General features: G+C 46.7%; 1 protein-coding gene across 4 annotated transcripts in view; it reads right to left on the reverse strand.

The window, feature by feature from the left end:
• Window positions 1-452: 452 nt before the first annotated feature.
• Window positions 453-24,857, reverse strand: part of PHF2 (PHD finger protein 2) — an 85,343-nt gene continuing 60,938 nt past the window's right edge. For 2 of the 4 annotated variants that reach the window (XM_074836729.1, XM_074836730.1), the window contains 12 exons: window positions 23,585-23,674; window positions 21,961-22,332; window positions 20,899-21,018; window positions 19,512-19,630; window positions 18,682-18,860; window positions 18,410-18,483; window positions 17,091-17,248; window positions 8,490-8,767; window positions 6,674-6,769; window positions 5,639-5,748; window positions 4,176-4,437; window positions 453-1,582 (listed from right to left, as the gene is read on the reverse strand). In XM_074836729.1, the coding sequence (XP_074692830.1) occupies window positions 1,494-1,582; window positions 4,176-4,437; window positions 5,639-5,748; window positions 6,674-6,769; window positions 8,490-8,767; window positions 17,091-17,248; window positions 18,410-18,483; window positions 18,682-18,860; window positions 19,512-19,630; window positions 20,899-21,018; window positions 21,961-22,332; window positions 23,585-23,674 (1,947 nt within the window). In that variant the 3' untranslated portion in view covers window positions 453-1,493. The remainder of the gene's footprint in view (window positions 1,583-4,175; window positions 4,438-5,638; window positions 5,749-6,673; window positions 6,770-8,489; window positions 8,768-17,090; window positions 17,249-18,409; window positions 18,484-18,681; window positions 18,861-19,511; window positions 19,631-20,898; window positions 21,019-21,960; window positions 22,333-23,584; window positions 23,675-24,857) is intronic. The other 2 variants (XM_074836726.1, XM_074836728.1) reach the window with 2 other exon arrangements.

Here is a 24,857-nt window from a genome sequence, read left to right on the forward strand (position 1 = left end):
AAGGCGGAGGGAGGGAGCAGAGGGAATCGAGTGTGTATGCTTGTCAAAGGGAGGTGGGTGATGGAGCAGTGCTGGGCGGTGGGCAGACATGGCTGGGGGGACCACGGGGTATCCTACCAGGACACTCAAGGCCATGCCAAATTAGCCAGGGCTGCTTCTGCTGCTATAGCAAGCAGAGGACTTGGAAAGGGTTTTGGGTAGCAGATGGGGCACTGGCTCAGCACGCCGTGGTGTGCTTGCCGAGGGGCAGCGGAGCCCCCCACCTGCCTGCTCCTGCTGAGGGAGCGGGAAGAGGGCAGAGCACCGTGCTGGGCTGCCTGCCCTCCGCTCCCTGCGGGGGTCCCTGCCCGCTCCTCCTGCCCGCTCGGAGGGACCCCACGGCTGCCTCTGCTCCCCCACCGAGCCCACGCACTGCCCCTCGCCGACCCCACAAAAAGGCCAGGCCCAGGCAGTTGTGTACAAAACCTGAAATAGTTTACTTTGCTTTCTTTTTTTTTTTTTTCCTTTTTTTCTTCTTTTAAACTTTGCTCTAGGTTTACGTAGATTTTGTGAACTCGATACAAGAGCATTTGATATGAATCGGTAAATAAAACACCGTCATAGATAGATAGCCACGATAAACTTTGTTAGAAATGTACATGTCGCGAAAAAATAATAATACTAATAATAATAATCATAATAAAAAAAGCCGGCGTGACGCCCAGGCCGGCGCGGCCCTCGTGGCCCTCGCCCACGGCCGCGGGTGGCTCTGGTTCCCCGCGGGCGCCGCGCCCCGGTAATGTGTGTATATAAACAAAGCCCATAAGAAATGTACAAATATAAAAAGCTACAAACATTAATAAATTACATCGTCACAAAACACGGAAACACTCCACAAGGTGCTAGTAAAATAACTGTCTCCCTCCTCGTACAAGAAGTTACGCAAAGAGCTGGTACCGGCGGGCGGCGCCCCGGAGAGACTTTCCCCTTATAAAAAACCGGTGGTGGTTATTCCAAAAGCTATGTACAAGCTACATTCTAGGAAAAGGATGCCTCGGGAAACGCAGCTACACAGGGCGGCAGGGGGTTGCCTGAGAAACGCGCCCAACGCCTCCCAGCCCAACGCCTCAGCCCGGCGGCCGCCGCCGCCCCACGGCCCCCGCCCCGCCCCACCGGCCCCACCGGCCCCAGCCGGTCCCGCGGCCCCGGCCCGCTCCGCCCGGCAGCGCTGCCCCGCCCGGGCCGCCCCGCGCTGCCCCCCCGCTGCCGCTGCGCCCGAGGGCCGGGGCCGGGACCGGGGCGGGGGGGGGGGGGCCCGGCGCGCTCCTCCGCGGCCGGGATTAGTATTAACTTTTTGCGGCTAGTCACTCTCAGCACTCTGAGAAAGGACATCTATATTAAAAAATATTTATAGCAGGATTCTGTACACTCCGACCGCTGAAAGTTAAAGGGGTTCTTGTGGTGGTGGCCCAGAGGACGCGGCAGCGGCCCCGGGCTGCCCGCCGGCCCGGCCGCTAGAGCAGCAGCTTCCCGTTCCGGTGGATCTTCAGGATCTTGCCGAGCCGCTGCTTGGCCGTGGCCATCCCCTTCTTCGTGCGCTTCCCTGGAAGGAGAGCGGGGAGCGGGGTGAGCGCCCGCCCCGCCCCGCCCCACCGCAACGGCCCCGCACCGGCCGCTCCCTTCCCCCGGGGCCCCCCCGGGCCGGCCCTGCCCCCCCAACCCTCCGGTGCGGGGACCCTCCCGCGGCCCCCGGGCAGGGCTCGGCGGGGAGCACAGCACGGCCGGGGCTCACGGCGCCCCCACGCCCAGGGCACACCCCGCTCGTCTCATCCCCTCTGCTGGGGCTCCTCCTGCCTCCGCAGTGCCAGCCCCGCTGCCCCCTGCCCTCGCTCGCCCTGGCTCACGGCTCATGGGTGCCCCCTCTCCCAGCCCAGCCCCCCCGGAGCCCGTCCCGCTGCTCCCGGGAGAGCCTGCACGCACACACCAGCACCCCGCAGCTCCTGGCACCCGGCAGGCTACTGCCGCGCCCGCCTTCGCTCCCGGGAGCTCCGGGCACCTCTCTGCCATCCTCCAAGGGCAACCTGCGGCACAGGGATGCTGAGCTCACGTGCCACCATGAGTCCTGGCCCAGCACTGCCCCAGGGATGCCCGGTCCCCTGCCCGCCGCCCTGAGACCAACGCACGTACCATCGCAGCTCCACATGTCTCCTTGCCCTCTCTCCCCCTAGCACTAGAGAGACCACCTGCCTCCAGCCTTGCCAGCAGGACACTAAAAAGATGCACACACAGACACTCACACACACACACACACACACTTCCTACAGAGTCAGGCTAGGTCCAAGGCACTACAACACGCCCAAAGTGGACAACATTCCCTGTCCCCATATCGACGAGAGGACACTACCACCACGAGCCCAAGCCCCTGCTGCTGAGCTGCGTGGTTCAGTGAGGTCTGTGCTCCCTGTGTACTGGCCCCGGGACTGGTGCAGCTGCCCCACCGCTCGCCAGCTACCACGTTATGGCCAGGAACTCCCCGGGTCACCAAGGCACCCGGGACTGCCAGGAACAACACAAAGCCACGCAGCATCTTCTCTTCCCATCATGCTGCCATGGGTGCACTCGTGTGCACCACCTGCAGAGGCTTCGCTCCTCTCCACTTTTGCCACCTGCATTAATTGTCCCAGCCTTAAAGACCACGACAGTGTGGGTGACACTTTCCATGGGAAGTTCCCTCATGCCTCATCCTTTCGCCTCACTCTTTAAGACTGAGAGACCTTCCCTGAGGAGGTCCTAGAGTTCCCTAATTCTGCTTCATCCCACCATCTCCTTCAAAGTTCCTTCATTCCTAGTGATGCCCAGTCTGGTAGCCTCCAGGCTCAGGACTCTCCTGTGCTCCATGCAGAGATGCCCCGAAGTCCCCTTGGTGCCCCAGCTGTCCCAAGACCCTGCACAGGAGGCCCTGAAAGTGCTCTGCTCCCTGTGAGGTCAGCCACTCACTTTCTTGGGACATGGCTCCTTCCCTCCTTTGAGGACTGAGCTATACCATGGGCAAGGTGTGATCCACATGCCTACACAGGCTGCCTTCACAATGCCCTGACTGGGTCACCCAGCTCACCGGCCAGGCTGGGGTTCAGCTCCATTCAGGACTCCTCTTCCCATCACATCTTCCACTGGCTTGGACCTACTTCACTAATGCCACCATTTCACCACAAAGATGCAATTCCAGGCAAATACGTTCATTCCACTCCGGTTCTGCAGACAGGCACAGGTATGACCAGCTCCTGGCAGGACCCTAGCACCTACCACGGGCTATGCATGTCCTCTTGTATGGCCCATTCAAGCTGCTCTGACGTTTTACTCTTTGCCAGGACACCATGCACTACCTCTAATTTGCTTCACTCAAATATAGGGCAACTCAGGAAACATCTGCCATGTTGCCCTGCTTTTTATATCAGGGCCTCTCCCAGTGGGAGAAATTCCAGAAATTCCCACTTAGTCTTCACACTACACGGTGCCTGTCCCACACACCTGCCTCTGTCACGCTTTCGAAGCAAAGTTCAAGCAGAGAATAGGAGGTTCTAGCCCAGACTCCAGGACAGCCTCAGCTTTCTAACGCTTTCCCTATGGCAGACAACAAGCGGCCTCTTCCTCTCTCCTGGCTTTGGTTGTGTAGCTGTGTTACTCCCAAGGTTTGATATTCCTCTGCTCCCTTGGGGCAACTCTCAAGACAGGTTTGCAGAATTGCACTGCTCTACACCCACTGGGTAGCATGTTCTTACGTACAAGTCAGCACAGGTATACAACCACCACCCAACCACAGCAGTGCCTGAGCTAGCCCTGGGCAGAACAGCCTTCATGGATGCATCTTCCCCCAGACAAGGCTTCACCAGACAGGCTGGGCTGTGATGTGACCACCAGGTGTTCCTCAGGAGCCTCAGGCAGGCTCAGGAGTACTTTCTAGCACGGGATGCCTCACACCCTGCAACAAACAGCCCAGCAGCAAAATGCATGCTTGGGCCCACAGTGCCAGGACAGGCAAGGCCACGGGCCCTCTCTCTGACCAGATCTGACCTGCCACAGCACTTCTACACACCCATGGCAGACACAACACGTGAGGGCCCTGCAAAAGGCACGGATTACGTGACCGGTTCACCCTTTCCCGGTCCTACACCATAACCCCAGGCGTTTCCTGGTACCTTTGGCGGAGGCATTGTTCTGCGAGGATGATGAGGGTCTCCTCTGTGTGAGGAAAACACCGGGTGCCATCGGCTGCGATCCCCTGTTAGGCTGGGCGACCCCAAAAGTGCTGGCCCCTGCGGTGTACTCGTGATCTGTGAGGCTGCTGGCATGTGACTCCAGCTTCGGCTCTGGTGAGCTGCCTTCCTGAGCCGGTTTGTTCGCGTTGTTGGTTGACAGCTTCTTTTTGGTATTTTTTTTCTTCTTGCCTTTTTGTTCCTCCTTTAAAATGACAAACATGAAGCTCAGATTAATCCCCAGAAGACCCTTAGGTATGGCAAGGGCCAGCGGCGTTGCTTAGGGTCCTGATACAACGAAACCCCATGAGGTTTGCCATGTACAAACTGCTGGGGGTCTGTTCCGATACCATCTCTCTCACAGCTCTCCCTGCTGCACTCACACATTTGCCTTTCTTGCATCTATGTATGTGCTTTGTGCAGAGCCTCCTTGTTTGTTACTCTGCATACCCTGCGGTGAATGGGAGCCAGCCAGGACCAAAATGACCCTGCCTTGGGAGAGCAGCGTAGTTTTGCATGAACAAATCTTTCGATGTTCCACAAAAACTGGCACCTCCTATCTTCAGGTATCTTCATACACTTTCACAATAGCATGGATGATATTAAACATCCCATTGATTCACAGACTGCCTCCTGCTAGGACACACACATTAACTCTCGACCTGTAACTGCACACATACATACACACATACCATGAGAACAGTGCTCCGCCACCATCCTGTTTCCCTTGCCTACCTTCAGTCCACTTCTTGATGAAACCCTGCTACCATTCTTAGAGCTCTTCTGCTCAACAGAAGCCCAATGCCACCAAAACCTGCACCTCCAGCAACTTGCCAAGGTGTCTCACCAGCCTTGTTCCAGCAGACCTTGTCAGCTTTGCGCCTCACGGTGTCACATTTGTGGGGCTATGTGTGTTAGGTGCTTTGCATCTCTCTGACCTCTTCAGAGACCAGACTCTTATCAACATCCAAAGTGCCTCCGTATCTTCACTAAACTGACCCATAGTTACCCACAGTTCACCAGATCTTTAGAAGCAAATCCTTACACTTCCCAGCAGCTGATTTCCACAGACAAGGCAATCACACCCGTCAGACTCTCAAATACACATCGATACGCGGTTCATGCACACTCCTTTCGGGCAGCCTCCTCCTACCTTAGCCTGGTAGCTATGCTCACACTTCTCTACACTTCCAATACATCGCCTGCTCTGCGCTGCGGCGTTGTCAGATATGTTGTGACTATTGGACTTTCATCCCATTTATTTCCCTTAGACTGTTGAGCCCTGTGGCACTGGCATGAATAAACACTGAGGAGGACTGGCACTGCACTGCTATTCGGGCATGACTCTGTTGCTGGGGGAGAGGGCTTTCACTTCCTGACAGCTACTACTTCTCAAGCAACCTCACCTGTTGTGACAACTTTGCGGCAGCAGCGGCGAGTCCAGTTTCAATGGAGGCGACTCTTGTGCCCTCTCGCACCGGTCTGTCTTGACGAGGCACCGAGGGGCCAACTCGTGCTACAAGGAAAGCAGATGCAGGTGAACCATGCAGAATGTGCCCATGTGAGCAGCATAACCACAGGCTGGGCAGTGAGGCTCTGCCTTCCTGAGCAGGGAGGGCCAGGGATGCTGCAGCCTCTGCCCCATCCTTCCCCAGGACGCATGCAAAGGCAGGAGGTGCCAACCACCGCCAGTCACAGCGGCCTGGGGAGAAGCTGCCAATAAAGATGTAGCACAGCTGAGCAATTTCACTGGCAGTTGCAGCTGCCTGAAGCCAAAGCCACGGAAGGGTTCTGCCTACACTACAGACACGAGCGACTCCAGCATCACTTCCAAATGGACAGTGTTTACCGCCCCATCAGCTGGGGGTGGACATGCAGTGCCACAGGCTGATGAGACATGGGCTGCTTGTCACACACACAGCAAGCCGAGGAGACTCCCTTGTTAGTGGGCCACAGCAAAGGTGTCTAAGGACCCTCTGGCCTGTCACTGCCTCTGGTGAGCCACAACAAAAACACCCTTCCAGGCCAGCAGCTTTGGCTGAACCTGTGGGAGACTATTCCCACACTCTCTCGTTACTCTTTACACAGTCAACACCTAAAAGGCACGGCAACTCAGCTGTCTGGGGTTTCACTGTTACACCGCTGCTAAGGTGGCCACCAATTGTTCCATCACCAAGAGTGTGAAGAAAAATAAACGAACAACACACCAAGAAATTACTTTTTCCTGCCAACTGATTGACGGAGGAAGGCTAGCACTGCTCAGCATGAGTCCCAGCACATGATACCACCTCCCACTGTGCTGGAAAGGATTAATCCTTCACATGATAAACAAATCGCTAGTTCTGGTCTTACCATTTCCACATTCTTTGAAAAATCGCTGGTTCTTTAGGGACCTGCATGATTTAGCCTGAGTCTGGGCAGCATGGACCATATGGACTTACCCGTTGGACTGTAAGGGGCATCATCTGAACTTTTCCTTTTCTTTGATCGGGATTTGAATACAGGATTATCTTCATCTGATTCGAGAGAAGGGTAAACTACAGCAGGAAACAAAGGCAATGGTTTCAGTGTAGGAAACAGCTTTACCCTGCACAGAGGCCCACTTGCTCTGTACAGGTGTGGTGACTACAGGCATCACAGCTAGAACAGCAAGGTCCCCCAGGGTACCACGGAGTGGTGACACAGCAGCAAGTCAGGGGACTTTCTCCTGCTCCCGTCTACACGCTACACTTGGAGCTGCTGTCACTAAACTGAGACCAGGTACTTTTAGGATACACAGAGAAACTTCTCAGACAGGAAAAATGTCTTCCTCTTGTCTGTGGAGCAGCAGCACAGCTAGAAGAGACATGAGCAGGTTCCCTTATCTCAACATAGACTGGTACTGAGGACATGTCAGCCAACCACTTCATTCAGCACCACACCTTCCTGGCCCGTATGACTCCCATACAGTTAGGGAGAGACAAATGAGACAGCGTGAGTATCCAGAAGATGAACATGAACCATTCTACCCTAGGACCCTTCACAGGCCTCTGAGATAAACACCAACTTATCTGTCTAAACTTTGTCCCAGCCTGTACTATGAAGTTTCTGCATTTTTTTTTTCACATGCGTTTGATTTTCTTGCCAGTTGCCATTTGTTACATCACTGGTGATTTTGGCATTACTGTGGCATTTGGCCACTGACACTAGAAGTCTGCTGATCAGATGTGGCACTAACAGAGCCTCTGGAAACCAAGCTTGCTCACAACAAAGACTCTCCATTCACTGGCAGCACAGACAAATAATAAGCAAATCCACCCCTCAGTAGAGCAGAGTCTTGTTCATGCACGGCATCTGTCTGTAAACCACAGCCCTGTCCAACAGCTTCTTGGAGCTGCCCTTTCCCAAAGCACCTTCCACCAGCACTACAACTGCATCCCAGTGCATGCAGCGCACTCTAAATGGCTGGGCAGCCTTCTGCAACGTGTCACAGCATCCCCATTTTGCCTTGGTGTCTCTGTTAATACTGTGAAAAGTCAGACACCACTTTTCCAACCATAACAAATGATTTCTGATGGCCATGCTTGCCAGGCAGACTTAAACACACACATAGACTCTCCTGTTACGGAGCATAAACATCTACCAGCTTCCTGCCCTCTTTGGGACTTCAGGCTTTCCAGTCCCTATCAGTCTTCACATTAACGCTTTTCTTCATTTCCTCATTTCTTATACTCAAAAATGCTTCTGCTGATTATTATGGCAGAACTGATACAACTGGTGCAAACTGGCTTTGTGCCCATTTCTGCTTGAGATGCTTGCATTCTCTGCCAACACTCAACATACCATTGGATCCCTTTTCCCAGTACAAATTCAACTTCTCACTCACCTTAGCTATTTTATTGCTATTGTGCAGACAAGGACATTTCTGTCACAAGTACCAGTACCTGACACACATTTCCGGGATAGTTTCCTGTGTCTTGGCTGACAGCTGCACTTTCAGTGGGCTTCCGTGCTCCTTAAGATCTTTTGATTGTGACATGCCTCAAATACAGTCTACCTGGGTGGCTCTGTAGTCAGTCTACCTATCATACAGTGTTTGCTTAATTTTGCCGTGCAGAACTCTTGCTATTTGCACTTTCCAAAATACCCAGTTGGTTTCAACGTGACAGAAAGTGAGCAAGCGTATCATGAGAAACATGGGGGATATTGCAAACATGCACAAATATGTACATGCACACCCAGGCACACACTCACTCAGACAGCTTCCTTTGTATTTACCGTAATCTGAATCTTTAAAACAGGCATCTAAGTGGTCCTGATCTTCATCGTAATCTTCGATGTCAATACTGTTCTTTGTGCTTTTCTTTAGCAACCGCTTGCCAGCATTTTTGTTGCTGCCACCACCTGTTTTTTTAGAGTTTTGTGTGGAGATGGAGTTATTCTTCGCCTGATTGGTACCCCACGATGTCTGGAGGCAGGACTCTGACGACTGGAGGTTTGCCATCGACAGCATGCCCTGGATTGCTTCTTGCGTGCTGGGTGAGGCAGGTGGCTGACTGCGGGGAAACATTGAGAAATGAAAGAGCTATTAGCAATTCCAGAAAAACACAAACCCCTCACAAACAGTTGACTCCTTTCACTGCGCAGTACTGCTAGAGGAGATTTCCTGATTACTGCCCTTCGAGCAGCTGGGCATGCCGCAAGTGACACCAGTTATTTTTATGCTCACAGCAATATCACACACAGCATGTGAGATTTGGGGTTGCTGCCCCGGCAGCCGGGAGGCTGTGCCCCACGTGGGCAGCTCCCTGCGGGGGGCTGTGCTGTCGCTGGTGGGTGAGGACAGGGCTCAGGTAACTTTCCAAAGCCTGTAACAGCATTCCCAACAACACAGTGCCTCTACTAGCGACTCCGGGGGCTTAGGGGTCAGCCCTAGAGGGGAATGTCCTGGTGGGCTCCTGCTACATGCTGCCAAGCAAGTGGAGGAAGAATTTGAACAACTGGAAGGAAGCTCATGACCACGGGCCACAGTTCACACTGGGGGCTGTCACCTCTCCAGGATCTGCTGGAAGAGCAACATGGTAGGGCACAAGAAATGCAAGAGATTTCTGCAGTGCATTGGGAGGGTTTTCTGATGTGGATGTGGGATGGATTGATTATGAGAGATGCTGGAGAGATACAGACTGAATGGGTGGACTGCAGGATGGGTGGAAACCTTGCTTTCATTAAACTTGCTTTTTGGTATTTTATTGCCAGTTGTCAACAGGCACGGCACATCTACTACAGAAAGAAATACATTCCTGCAGAGTAGGCTGAAGTCAAACGATGTGTAAATACTGACTGGCATGTATGCTTAGTGAGGTGGGAAAGCACGCTCCCACAACATAGAAGAACATAGAAGAACGATAATCTTGTCAGAGAACACCATCCATTAATTCTGCAACAGGCAGAACACATCATCAAATATTTCCAGAACTTTGGAGTTTGGGCAAATACTGAAATGCAAAAAAACTTGCTGTGGTAAGTTATGCAATAGAAGCCACTAACCTACAGCATTTGCCAAGCAAATTAGCAGCACTTTCTCTTACTTGATCTTAATTTAATCGACTTTAAACCATTACAGAACTCCAGATAGAGTTAATGTACAAGACATAATGGGAATTTCGGACACTAATTGCATTTATAAATAATCCTGAAAATGAGCTAAGACTGGCGTTAGCAGCTAGCAACTCAACGAATAGTTGAATATCGAAAAACGTATTTAGGAAAGAGACATTTTAATCCCCTCATTATCATGCCACATGCCTCAGCTTTCTCCCTGTCAAAGGCGTATTTTGCACCATCTATAAAAAATTAACATATTTTCTTTCCATTTTTCCCCCCAACTGTTTTTGCAAACACTGGACCCTCAAAACACTGCAAACAGACCATCAAACACTGACCACTAAATGGGCAAATGAGGGAGGAACTGCCTTAAGCAACACATGCTTCAACAAATAAATTGTGGTTCTGAGAGTCAAACCGCAACCTGAATGTGTGGGTGAAATGTCTCAAAAAGACAGAGCCGCACACAGGGCAAAGTGTTTCTCATTAGGGCATGTGCTTGCGAGTACTTCCATCAGAAGTATTTCAGCTTTCTAAACCAAAAAAAAAATCAAGAAGAATCAGGAAGCAATTTTTAAACTCTGGAAGGCCATATCCCCTTTCTGTAGCTTCAGCAATGATTTAAAAAAACCCACGGAAGTAAACTATCCGTGAGTTACAACTATGACTTAAAAAACATTTAAAATGTGCACTAGAGCAGGAGCAAAGCAGCCAGAGTGCTTCTACCCCTGGCTCCCTTCTCGGCAGCCATCTGGCAAGGGTCCTTCAAACACAGTGAGGTGGCACTTGGTGATAGCACAGACCCTGCCACTGCTCTGCAAATCCCAGCAGCTTTGCTCTCCTCAAGCTAAAAAATTACGTTGTGGATGAATCAAGAAAAGGACACTTTAACAAACTGACCGGTAGCAGTTTGTGCCTTCTGCATGGGCTCCACTCCAGCATTTTGCATGGCCTCCTTTTTTGGGGTTTTATTGTTTCCTTTTACTCTTGTAAAGACAAGGACACATGATTGAGAGATTAGTTTCCTGCAATAACCATTTGCTGCCTAGCAAGCATCTGGTGATTTTCAGCTGTGTATAGTGCAGGAACTGAAAGATGTCCTCACTGGAAACTGCCAGCTTCCCCTGCAACGCCCAGCAGCATGTGGTAAACCTTGGGGCAGACGCTGCGTGGTCCACAGGCAAAAGAACCACTCAGACGGCCAGAAAGGCACGGCCAAAGCAGCATGGTGGCCGCCTGAATGACCCACAGGGCTGGGCTGCGGAGGACGAGTCCAAGGTACGCCAGGCCCAGCTCCCACCGCCGAGCTGGTACGGAGCCTGGCGGGCCAGCCTGCACCCGCCCCGAGCAGCCTGGGCTCACAGGCGTGCTGAGGAGCCACGGGCATGGGCACCACCAACTGCCTTTCTGCTGCTGCTCCCAGAGTTGAAACCGGCAGCGCGTTTTCACACTATTAACAAAGAGAAGCACCATAAAGGAAGGGAAAATTTGCTGTTAAAACTCATCCCAAATAAAATCTCCCCCAGGGCTGACCCTGGTCAGGACAATGTGATGAGGAGCAGGGAAGGGCAACTCATCACAGTGGGAACGTGAGGAAGATGACATTGGTCTGCATGGCACGGACGGCCTTGCGCCCTGCAGTGGTCTCTGCAGCTGTTTGTTGGGTTTAAGCCTTGGTGTCTCAGTGTCCCAGAACAGCTTGCCATTGCTAGCAGTATCTTCATCAGGGAAGAGCATAAAGCAGCCCTTCAGGCTACGTTTTTGGGGCTTTCACATTGCCTGCATTACCCGTCAAGATTTGACAAGAGCATCCCTTCCCTGACAGCATGCTCCAGAGCGGGTGGCAATAGGCAAACAGCCGTGATCGTGACAAGAATACACACAGCTCAGCACCAACAGACGAAGGTTTTACCTCCTTAGTTGAGTGTGGCCCCTGCACTGTCTGGGCACAGGAATGATCCCAACACCCTGAAGCTAAGAGAGGGTATCATGCAGGGAACTGGTGCCTCACTTTTCACGACCAATTCTGCTACTTCCATCTCTCTCTGAGGGTTTAACATCTCAAGGCAGGTCATCTCCTTCTTTTTGTAGGCAATTACCAAGCCTTTCACGCATATCCTCATATTTAGAAATTGAATTTATTAATTTCAGCAGAATATTACTCATTGGGAGGTGGCTTCTTCCCCATTCTCCTTGCTGCCTACACAGATGGCTGAAGGCACCAAAGGGCAAGGGGGAGATGAGACACAGTAAGCTCACCAATGTCTCACCTTGCCTCTGAATAACTATCGCCCAGTCTCATCTTAAGGTTAGGGGAAAAATAGGTAAGGGCAAAGGAAAGTCACAGGAACCACTAAGCATTTTCTAAATGTAAATAAGAACTAGCCTGAAACAAGAACTATCTCATGGGGTTACAGAGAAGACAGAGTCAGACCCTTCTCAGTGGTGCACAGCAATAGGATGAAAGGCAGTGGTCACAAGCTGCAGCAGGGGAAATCCCAGCTCGACACACAAAGAAAAGGTCCATACTGAGGATGGCCAAGCAGCTCACACAGAAAGGCTGCAGAATTCCCATCCCTCAATATATTTAAAAATCAGGGCAATGCCCTGAACAACCGGGTCAAACTTTGCAGCTGGCTGTGCTGTGAGCAGGCGGCTGCACTAGGTGACTTCCTGAGGTCCCTTCCTGTGGGAAAGAAGCAACTGCTTCCAACTGCTGTTCCTCTGGAATACTTCAAATAAGAACCACTGAAAAACAGTTGTGCATGTAAGGGGAGGCAATAAATCACCATCCTCTCTTTGTGATAGTATTTCCCTGTCATTTCTGCACTTCCCCTTGTCCTACCTGTGGTCAAATACAAATGAACCACAAAGAAGGAGTGGAGTCAAGACAGTAATGACTTATCAATACTTTGGAGAAGTCATGGTTGTATAAAACTATGGAACTCAAATAATTTCAAGTACAAAACCAGTATTTCCTTCCATTTTTGAATCAGACCTGGAAACAACAAATAATTTTGCTCAGTTCAAGATCACATGACTACCAGTCCCTTCAAGCTTTTTTCCATATTCCATTCTTTCAGACTGTTTCCACATTTACAGTAGCCTTTCTGCTGTTGTTATCTCTCCCCATCTCCCTACCACTGACACAAGTACGGGAGATGCAGCTCTTCAGAGCAATCTAAGTAATGCCAGCAGGGCATTTGGTTTGGTCAGCTGCAAATGACAGTCCAATATTTTACAGAATAAAGTTTCACACAATTCAGATAAGGTTACTGTCACAAAAAGCCCTGACCTGCTTTTTAAGTTACTGCTGGGGTTCAGCAGCTCCACCACTGGTCTGACAGGGCTCCATGCTTCCCACTTGAGAGCTGGCTCTCATGTGCACAGACCACTGTGTAAGCAAAGGAGATTCCACAGAGACCTACCTGCACTACAGCTATGTGGAGTATCCAGAACTTACATATATATATATATATTTGTATATGTATAAATACATACATATGCCTACCCCTTATCTGCCTTACAAGTAGAGAAAGATGGAAATTGTTCCTGAGAGTCAGACATGACCACATTGGCATTATGTTGCGACACAGTATGTTTGCATATCATGTTTCTTCCATTTTTTAAAAAAAAGCACGTTATGGCCATTTAAAAAGCCTAGCATAATTATGAAATGAAACATAGTAATTTCATTTATCGGGAGCTTTTTTCAATCAAGCTGCAACACACACTGCCAAAGCCTAATTGTTTATACAAGAGCCAAAATTGATATGACACATTCCCACTGAACTGCCACAAACAGTGTAGTAATTTATGCAGAGTTTAGTTACGTGACTGCGTTTGTGACTTTGATTTCAGAAACCACAAAGTCTTCAAATACACTAGGTACACAGCCCAGGCTGAAGGGAATAAAAATGAAAGGCCTGAGTCCTACTCCATTACTGAGTGGCAGTTTGAACTCATTGCAGACAGCAAAAGACACCTCCCAAGCAAGGAAGAGAATCTTTGAGGGCCGTTTCTTGAACCTGTTTTTTCTGCTTACCCTCTGCATTTCCGCACATCCTAAGCAGGCAGCAAACCATGTCATACATGGAATGGTTAGTAGTGTAAAAATGGCCAAGGCAGATTTCTTTTATTTCTTACAATGCTTGATAATTTTTCTAATTTTGTACCAAACTTCAATATACCAAATATACCAAACTACCATACTACACTGGCAACTTTATTCCCAGAGTTAGATACACCTAACTACCTGCTGACATGTCTAATTACCCGCCAAAATGTAAGCGCAAATTTGACATAAACATTAGTTCCATGATGCACCACAACACAGGATGGAAAAGCAATTCACAGGAATGGTCAAATAGACAACAAGTGCCAACGCGATTACTTCTTTTGAAGAGCAGGTACAGAGTTGGGGCCAAATCTCAAGAGATCAGGAAAATCTATAACCACTGACCCACCTGAGCTCAGACAACAAAAAATATTCTATTTCCTGGGAGCTGCAGACACATCGGTACCTTTCCCCATACTCTCTGCAATCACAGGAGGTGGTCGGCTGTTTTGATCAACCACTCACAGAATCACAGAATCATCTCGGTTGGAAAAGCCCTTGAAGCTCCTCCAGTCCAACCATAAACCTCACTCCGACCATTCCCAACTCCACCAGATCCCTCAGCGCTGGGTCAACCCGACTCTTCAACCCTTCCAGGGATGGGGACTCCCCCCCTGCCCTGGGCAGCCCATTCCAACGCCCAACAACCCCTTCTGCAAAGAAATCCTTCCTAAGAGCCAGTCTAAAACTAGCACTCCTTGCTAGGGGGAAGGCAGCAATGGAGGAAAACCATTGGATGACTAAACTGAGATTAGATCTCTTCCCTAGACATAGCGGCCTTGTCAAGATAAGCCTTCTAAGGATATGTAGTGACTATGTTACTATTTTAAAATCATTGGCTTTTTCACCCCAATTAGGAATGAAAAGAGAACTCTTACAGGAGACTCACATGCACACCTCTGTTCCATACAGAGTCACTGTGCTGCAACAAGTAATACTCTAAATGTTGATGCACAAAGACAAGACTGTCTTTCACAGAGCTGCCTGGTACTTCACAACTGATGGACTCTGCATGAAGCCAGTATATATATGCTTTAATCTCTTGCAAACATCTAAGCTGTGAAAGAGACAGTTGCCTAATAAATTGAGAACCAGATGTTTCTGGTTCCACAACACTCCCTCCTTCAGATTTCTCTGTAGCTCTGTCACCTCACTGCAACCTTAAAAAATTCCATCTTCTCTCTCAACAACAAAAAAGCTATCTTTTTTTTTTTTTTTTAAACTCACTGGTAAAATTTGCTATTATGGTTTCCCTTGGTAACTTATTCCGTATGTTCCTTTTTGACCATGGGGCGTATCTTTTGGAATTCTCAGTTATGGCTTTTAACTTCCAACCTTTCCCAGGTTTAGATAATATCTCCCTCTCTGAGAGGACCTTCTAATTCCACTTTAACAGGTCCTTTCAAATTTGCAAGTTGCACTTTTCCTGGGTCACACACACCCAACACCCAGCAAGGGCACAGCACAGGTGAGAAGGACAGCACCACTCTCTGTCCAGTCTGATCTCAACTCTCAGACCACCCCTACAGCTATTCTACTTCTTCCACAGGTTCTGTGGCTTTTTACAGCCAAGGCAGACCTACAGAAAGATGCTGTTGGGGGTACCCCAGCAACCACTGAATATGGTAACTGGCTTTACTACTCAAAGCAGATTGGTTTTGCTGCTTTGCACATATAAAGTGGTGCAACGCATCTCTTGCTTCCATGCAACACCTGCTACATGAATCACCAGTCAGGTAAATGCTGCTTCAAACGCCAGCCTGGAGAACCAACATGTCCTGCCTGCCCGGTGAAGGTGGTTTTCAAATGAAGGCAGAGCAGAGGTGGAACTGGCTTATTAAAATGCCAAACAAGAACAGCCTTACCGTACGTTTCACATCATTTCCCACATCACCATCTAGCCTGTCATTCTCACCTTTCAGAGGATAATTCCTTTGTTTGCGTAACAGGCACATTTAGAGGCTAGAAACTTGTGCCAGCAATTTACCAACAGCCCACAGCTTCCAAAAGTGCCAAGGCTGTGGTCTCTGTGGAGCAGTGGAAAGTGTTTAGGTGAATATCTCTGGTTTTCTACAGACAGGGGACAAATCATTCAGTTAAGACTGCAGCAGCAAAGATCTACTTAACCAGCAGACTACTAGGGAGCACAGGGCATAAGATGGAATGTGTCCGCAGTGCCATTCTGTGCATGGAAGCCATAAACTCAGCTGACATTCCCAAAACCCCCTCCCAGGGACTTGTTCCTAAGGTTTGAGTTAAGCAAGACATTTCCACATGTAGAGAATCCCATTAACTTCTTTCAAAATGACACACATGCTTCTATTACCTAATTCTCTATCAGTAGTTTAAGACTTGGCCTGTAAAGAGTGGAGGTAGTGAACCCATACATTTGTTTTGAGATGGGTCCAAACAAAACCCTTGTTCCAAACAGTCCTGAACTGCAGGGTTTGAGTCTAGGAACTATATTTTCCAATTTTGCATTACTTTTCACTGCTCACTGGATTACTAAAAGATTGAGTGCTGTACCTTATTAACCTTATTCCAAAACATCCAGTGTCGACTTCAATGTCCACCTGTGGTGGTCCCATATGAAGCACACCAGGCAAGCACTTCCATTTTAGGGATAGAAGTACCCATGAAACAGTTTGTTTTTTTCCAAGCGAAGTGTTTTGGTGAGGAGAAGAATGATGACCAGGGGTGTGAGGGAGGGTAGACCATTTCCTATTTTCTCCTTTCAAACATTTGACATTCGGGCAACTGCGCGACACCTTACAATACCTTATGGAAGGAATGCTGGTCATTTAGATTACTTTATTACATTATTACTACATTAAAAAACATTATTCATGCCCTCAAGCTGCATTCACTGAGCTCTCTCTTCCTTTTGAATGATTCATCTATTATAGTATTATTGCTAAAATGGATGTTCAGCATTTACAGATGTGAAATGCGTCTATTTGTTTAAATTATACCACCAAAATCTTTCCCACATGCTTTCCCACCTCTCCCTCCAGATCACAGGATCAAGGAAGAATTTGCTTACTGGAGAAAAAGTAGTTACTGAGCTGCAAAATTTATTCTCTCACTCAGACGCACACAACCACAAAACAGCAATTTTTGCTTACAGGCAAGAGGAAAAAACATCCCTTGGTGCATACCTGTTGGTGTTATACTCTAAACCCCCAACTTCCTTGCTTGCCTGCAAAAGATCAAGAATTCCTGCTGAACTTCCACTCTCTTTCTTTACTTTGGAATTGCGTCCTGGCTTTGCCTCTGTGTCAATGTGAAGCAAATCTTCATCTGACGAGTCATCGCTCTGCAAATACAAGTAAAAGGCTCAAAAAAGTGGAAACTCACTGAGTTAGTCAACAAGAACAGCACAAAAAATTCTGTAGCCTGCTGCTCCTCCAAAGATACAGGGCTAGCACTCATAATTTGCTTTCATTAAAGAAAAAAAATAGCAACAAACATAACCAGGTACACAGCAAAAAAACAGTTTCCTTGCAGCCTGTAGGCATGGTGGGTTTTTCTTTCCTCTCCAAACCCTGGAGAACCGGCTTTGAGATCTGATCCTGCAGATGGCATCAAACCACCCTAACAGTGGTGCTTCCAGGTGCTGTGTTGTCTCCTCAGCCCTTGCTCCTGTTCTTGAGGCCATGACCACGTAGCAAAAGACGTGAATGTGTGGCCACACCTCTGTCAGCCCAGATGTGCATCAGGGCACAGGTCTGTATCTTGCAAGACTAATAACACAGCCAATTCAGACACAGGGACAGACCCACTTCTGCCACCCCTATGGCAAGAGAACAGGAAGATCTGACAGAGGACTGGGATAGACACCTATAAACAGCGGCATCTGAGGCCACCGAAGGAAGCTACCTGCATCTAACTATCTTTCTGGGGCTGGTATCTCTATGCACTGTAGTCTAGAGTATAACAGAACAACTTTTTTCCCCATTCCTGCCCTTCTTTCAGGCCTCTAAAGTCCCAGCCCTTATTGCTTAGACTGCCAGTCAGTGTTCTCTCCAGGAACTGGCCTCCCGCCGTAAGCTTCTGCACAGGGAGATACCAGCATGCTTTTTCCTTTTCTCTGCACCGGTCTCCAGATGTCAACTACTTGCCTTACTCAGGCAAGGAGGTCTGCACTTGCTCTTGAATATCCCTGAGCCAAACCACGATGAAAAGGATTCCTTAGTTTTTAGGGCCAAACACCTACAGTCATCTACAGTCCTGTGTTAACAAGCTTCCCATCAGGCCTGATCATGTACAAGCAGTTCAAGCCACTGTACCCAATTTTGCTAGTCCTGGCTATGTCTGAATGCTACCTATTCTGGGCAGGCTGTGACTGCAGAACGAAGGAGAGGATGTGACAACAGCCTGTCCGAAGGCTTCGCTACTGCCGTCACGGTACTGCCCCACGTACTGTTAGAGACATACAAGGGGTGCTTGCTTGGGATAGGTACAATAGTAACCATACCTTGTATGATACCGACTCCACCTTTGGCTTCTTAACAGGAGTGTGCTGCAGAGTGTCTTTTTTATCTGATAAAACTGAATTTAAAAAAAAGAAAAACAAAGTCATGGTTCTTGCCCCTTCAAAAAATAGCATTCCTAATTCACTTATATTTGACTGACAGTGAAGACATGGCTTTCTTTATAATAAATCACATAGATTTTAAAGACTAGTTTTGGACAATCAACACCTAAGCTTTGTCATGCAGATACAGACAAAATAGGAAACATTCTTACAAGGTAGTTCTCTTTTTGTAGTGTTTTTCTTTCTTCTGATTGGAAACTCATCAATTTTTAGTTCACCATCATCTGACACGTATTCATATTCATCTCGTACAGGTTTTGCTTTGTCTTCTTTAAAATTCTGCAGTGACCCAAACACACTAGTATTCAGCTGAGTTTTCACTCCCTTTGAACTGAAAAAAAAATTACAAATCAGTAACAACACTCTGACTGGAAAACACTTTGTGAATTGACAGAGAGGAAGACAACGAGTATCCTTACGCAGAAATCTCAAGTCAACTTGAATACTTCCAGAGGTGCCACAGCAATACAAATAATTTTGCAAGCACTTTTCTGAACCTAATTTATATCTCAAAATATGATGCTGACTAGAGTAGCCTTGGCTGGTTTCAAATAAGGACTATATTATTTAAAGCTGTCTCAATGCATATCATGATATGCATAATGCAGCATGGAATTTGGGTTGGCAGAGTTCATTTAATGGTTTCTTAAAAATGTACCCTGAATAGGATCTGCCCCAAAACCACTTAATATAACTTAACTAGTAAGAACCTGAAGTGCCAAAACATGAGACATTGCCTGAATACTGAAGACACTATTCTCAAGCAAACTACCAGCCTCAAAGATAGGCCTTTGCTGTTATGGCAAATGAAACTGGATTCTAGGTAAAATAAATTCTACAGTGAAGAACTTTTTCCATCAGTGTATTTTCTACATTGATGAGAAAGGCAGATTTTCACCTTTGTGTATAAAAAAAACCTATAAATAATGACTTTTTAATCTGCTTTTTTAGTTGATGTGTATTGTCATATTTTTTTACTTACCCAAGCAACTTCTTATTAGAGAAAGAGAATGTAAATTTGTTGTCCTTATTTCCTGATAAAGGCGTCTTTTCTGATTTGTGTTCCTCTTCCATTTTTAGAAGTGAATCAGGTTTACTGTTCTGAAAGGCAAAAGACCCAAAACAAAACAATAAAATCAGTTAAATGACTTCTTGATATTTCAGAATCCTAGGCAACCTCAGAGAATACATTGATCTATATGCAGAGAAAAAGACATTCCCCCAGATGTAGTAAGTAATAGAGAATCACACTCTTCCATAGACTAACATGGGGTTTATTTCAGGGACTTGTCCCCATTCAAGAAGCACTTCAGCACCAGTTTAAACAGTGCCCACCACAAACATGATGCCAAATTTAAATATTACTCTCTTAAAATGGTACAGACTGAGGTAAAATACTAAACACACATTTTGTGAATCAGAGCACAGGCTAAGGACACTGCTCAGCAGCACCATGCCTGCGTGGCTAAGGAGGGAATCTAGCACAGTGCCTGTAACCTCACAAATACAACTGCATTTTATTCCTAGGCTCCATTTGCTTCTTTCACACCTTCAGAAGAGCTTGAATTATGAATTCAATAATATCAAGAACTTGAATTATGAATTTAATAATATCAAGAACTTGAATTATGAATTTAATAATATCAAAGTCATTCAGTGCAATGGAAACCTTTAATTATTTTTTAAGCATCTCCTTAATACTTTCCTAAATTGTACTGGTACATATTGATCTAATCACATAACAGTGACTTTTTTTAACACAAAAAATTTAGATGTCTCTAATGTTAATGATTCATGATTCTTAGTAGTTTCCCCATGTGAAAAAGCATATACTTTTATTTTGGGGAATCTGTTTGCACCTTTGTCATTACAAGTTCACAAAGCAAGCAAGATTCAGACAGATATTTCTGTGAGAAAGCCTAGTGTCACCTTGTTTTAAATGGTACCTGGAGAAAAAAATGTATTATTCTATGAATGAATTTTACTCACCCTACATTAGCCCTCCAGGAAGGCAGGCCTGGATTTTAATTCATGTGGCATAATTCATATTTCACTAACTCTACTTTTACGCCATCACTTCTCTGGAACTACTCCAGACTTAAAGTAGTGTGACTATGTTAAAGATCAGCACTGAAAAATCTCACTGAAAAATCAGGATGAAGACGGACAATTCAACATATGCTTTTGAAGAATCCACCCTTCCTCCTTTATCAGTGATTACTTGATTATTTTCTGCTCAAAATTTCTTCTTTGGGAACTGAAAATTGGTGCCTTATACTCTCTGCTTAGGTAGACCTACGAACATTTCTCCACCCTTGACTTATCACTATGTGGCAGAATCGGCAGCAGAATTTAACAGGAGACATTACCTTATATTTCCATTTGGCTTCTGTTTTGCTTTTATTTTGCTCTCGAACTTCAAATTTCTCCACCTCATTCTGCTTACTAGCAGTTTCCTTATTGGGAACACTTAAAACATTCTTTGCAGCCTGGGGAAAAAGTCAGCATGTACTCTTTATGAGGATGGAGTGCTGGCATGTTACAAAACCACATTTTTTAATCTGGAATATAACATGATATATTTTTGAAAACTCCTCTTCTGATTCATTCTTTTTGAACCCAAATATGAGATTCAATTAAATATTGCTGCTTCAGAGAATGCAGAAGACTAGCTGCATTTCTCCTTGATATAGCAACATACAAGAGCATGTAAGAACATGCAAATCTCCCTGCCTATTGCTCTATGGACAGGCTTTGCAAACTGCATACAAACTACTAGGGAATTCAAAAGCATTTTAGAAAAGACTTATGGATACTTCTTAACAAAGCGTACAATACATTACTCTGTCAGTGCCTCAGTGAAATCCTGGCCCCTACTGAAGACAGCAGCAAAATTCAGGTCGAATTAAAGGTCATCAAAATGAAACTTGTCCTACATGGGCAAAAATGGAAGCAAACTATTGTTTTATCTTCAATAACTCATTCTAGAGCAAAACCTCATGCAAATAAGATGCTTTAGAAATGAGTTCCTTCATCTTTTGATAACTGATAATGGAAATGCACATGAGTGCTAGTAACACTTGAAATAAGAATAAAATAGTTCAAGAGGAAAAAAAAGGCATTAAAAAATGTCTTTATTTTCATCTCACCTCAGTTTGGGCAGGCAGTTGGCAGTAGGTTGCCAGACTTGGCTTGAATCAATAGGTTTCATGGAGGGTCCATATCAAATGAATAACCAAGCAAACAGTCAAATCAAACTGAACAGTCAGGTAAAAAAAGGGCAAGAAGCTAGCAGATACAAAGCCTTCATGTACTTCAGTGGAGACAGGGTTTCACACTGTGTTGCTTAAATTGTTTTTTTCATGAGACCTAAGGAGTGATTTTATCCCCATTATGGCGAGAGAACAGGGAGAAGTTAAGATATGACCCACCTTCCCCTTCTTTGGCGTCTCGATCTTTGTCAAAGCCTCCTTTGTGTGTGCCTCCAGCAAGTCGAGATTTGGGATGGCTGGCGGTGGACTCTCTTTTGCCTTCTTTCCCTTCTTTTTTCCTTCTCCCTTGACTTTCAGTGTTTTGGGAGGCTTAGGGGGTTTGGGTGGCTTGGGAGGTTTGGGGGGTTTGGATGGCTTGAGTTGTTTGGGGGTTTTCACAGTTTTGGGAGTCTTTTTTTTAGGGAGCTTTTCTACAGGTGGGGGTGGAGGTGTCACTTGGACAGGTGATGGTGCCTCCTCCTTCTCCACGGGACAGATCTCCTCAGCATTTGTGTTGGCACTCGTGTCTGCTTTGCTGGCCTTCGAAGCATTCTGTAGTTTAGCACGAAATGGGAAGGCATTCAGACCCACCTGTCTCATGTTAGATATTCACCTGCACCCTCCCTTCCCTGGGGAAACAAACCCCAAAGTTCCCCCCTTCAATAAAGGGGTAACTGCATTCACAGGTCAGGCTGGACAGGGAATGAAGACCACATCACATGCCACAGTAATGCTCTGCTCACCACTAATTCCCACCTCCACATTGCTCAAGCACAAGTTTGGCCTGGAGAAACTCCAGTGGCTTCATAAGGAATGTAACCCTCACCAGGTTATATCATCAGGTAGGACTGTTAAATGGACAGCCCATAAAAACAAATCTATAAAATGAATGGTCTTTTGTTTAAAATGCTTATCAGCTTGAGCACAAACCATTTCCATTTAATTCAGATGTGATAAATGCAGCAGAATCATGTTTCCTGCCCTCAGGAAAACCAATCAGCAAAATAGCTGCCCAATTAAAAGTAACACTGTCTGACTAATTGAAAAGAAATTATTTTCTGCTTAACTTGCCATTCTGACAATCAAAAAACTTATATACTACACCAAAGAGGGTAAAAGGAAAAGACAGATTTCCGTTTTGAGGTCTTTGGAGGAATGTAACACAACATCATCTTAAAACAACCGAACTAGCTATTGTCACCTTGCACTGTCACACATCTCCACTAAGTGGAATATGATACCAGACTTAACGGATAACACCTCCATGCAACCTCCTTTTTTGGGTTTTTTTGAGTTGATTTCTGTTTGGGGGGAGTGTGTGCGTTATAATTATTATCGCATTTGCTATAGTAACTCTGCCTAGAAGCCAGCCAAGAGCAAGGCTTCCTATTGGGACAGTGTACTGAATAATAGTCCCACGATCAGACAGTGTCATAGACAAGACTGATGAACGTAAGGAAAAGGAGATACTGTGTAGGGAGCATGATCATGGGGATCCCAACAGCGTTCTTTGAGTTCTATCATATTTTGGGGTATGGAGTAGCTAAAGTGAAAGAGAGAAAAATGATGGAGAGGGGAGTGTGGCCAGTCCAGCTAGGAGAAGGTGGAGGAGAAAGGATGTAGGACAGGCAGGCACAGCATAAAGCTGAGGAGAAAGCAAACAGGAGCCTAGAACATGTGGTGAGTCAGCCACAGACAAGAGTCCTGAGCAGTCCCCCTACTGCAAAACCCCACATGAATTCTTTTAATGAAGAGAGTGGAAAAGGACCCACAGTATAGTTAATATTATCAAAAGAGCACAAACCTCACTTAATCTTATTTCTTTGGCAAGGTCCTTGATAAGTTGTGCTGGTTTGAAGTTTTCTGGTAGTTCATCTTCATGCTCTGCTAAAGCCTAAAACACAACAAAGCCAGACTGCTGTTTATGTGCATGTTTTTTACAAAAATATAAAGAACCTCATTATGTGACAGATCCATAGTTTTCCTACGTACCGAAATCAATACATCAGTAGTCCAAATAAGGAAAAAATATACTTTTTCCCCCTTTTTGATGTTATTGTAAATAGTTGTCCTGAGAGAACGACAAAGTCAATAGTCGTTTTCAGATATTATTGCATTTTCACAACTGTAACATCACTTTGCTCACGCCCTTATACGAGATTCTGTGAGAAATTTCTACATCTACAAGGAGAGATTGTCTCAGGCTGGTGTCTTCAGTGAGTATAACAGGCACGTACCTTGTCAGCATAGCGGTTTGGGAGCTCCCTGACAGGACGGACAACATTTGCATTCACGTGTCATGCTATAATATTCAAAGTTCAACTTTACCTAAATGCCAACACACTCTGGCTTCCTTTGACTCACTACTTCTCATCTGCATGGCAAGTGGAAAAATAAACAGGGTGACATGGAGAAGAGAGCTTCTACACCAGTCAGCCCTTCTACAGGAAACCAGGGAGCAATTCTGAATTTAGGCTCAAGCACTGTCTTTTTGCAGTAGGCGCAGCCAAGTCCCTGACTAAATCTGGGACAACCACCCAACTGTGTATGCAACATTGTGTACGCAGTTCCTCACCCCTTCTTAAAATGTTGGAAGTTTCCCTGTTCATGTTTTATGATTGAATGGCCTGTCTCCTGCAGCTAATTCCCCAAAACTTTAGGAGCAACACAAGCAAGAATGACACTTCTGAAATGACTGCAGCAGGAAATTCAAGCTGCAAATCCCTTTAAGCCTTCTCTCCAACCAATACGTGTTTCCTGGCTCAATTAACATGTTGTTTTGCAGGAACTGGGCACCTTGTACACACAAAAATGCAGGCGTTATTCTAGGCCTCGCTCACATACACAACCTCTGCTTAATTGATTTGGCACATGAAAATGCTCAGAGTCAGGGAAAACATTCATTCAGTATCCTTTTGGTCTTGCGCAGAATTTACTTTTTTTAAACTCTGGTGGTACCTTTTTTTCTGCTGACTCCTCACGTGGCACTACGAAATCCCAGCTATTGACCTCCTTCTGCATTCTCCCAGTCCCTTCTCTTTGGGATTTTAGAATTAGATGGTTTGCTATGGAGATAT

This window comes from Strix aluco, chromosome 11 (assembly GCF_031877795.1).
Source record: "Strix aluco isolate bStrAlu1 chromosome 11, bStrAlu1.hap1, whole genome shotgun sequence".
NCBI lineage: Eukaryota > Metazoa > Chordata > Aves > Strigiformes > Strigidae > Strix > Strix aluco.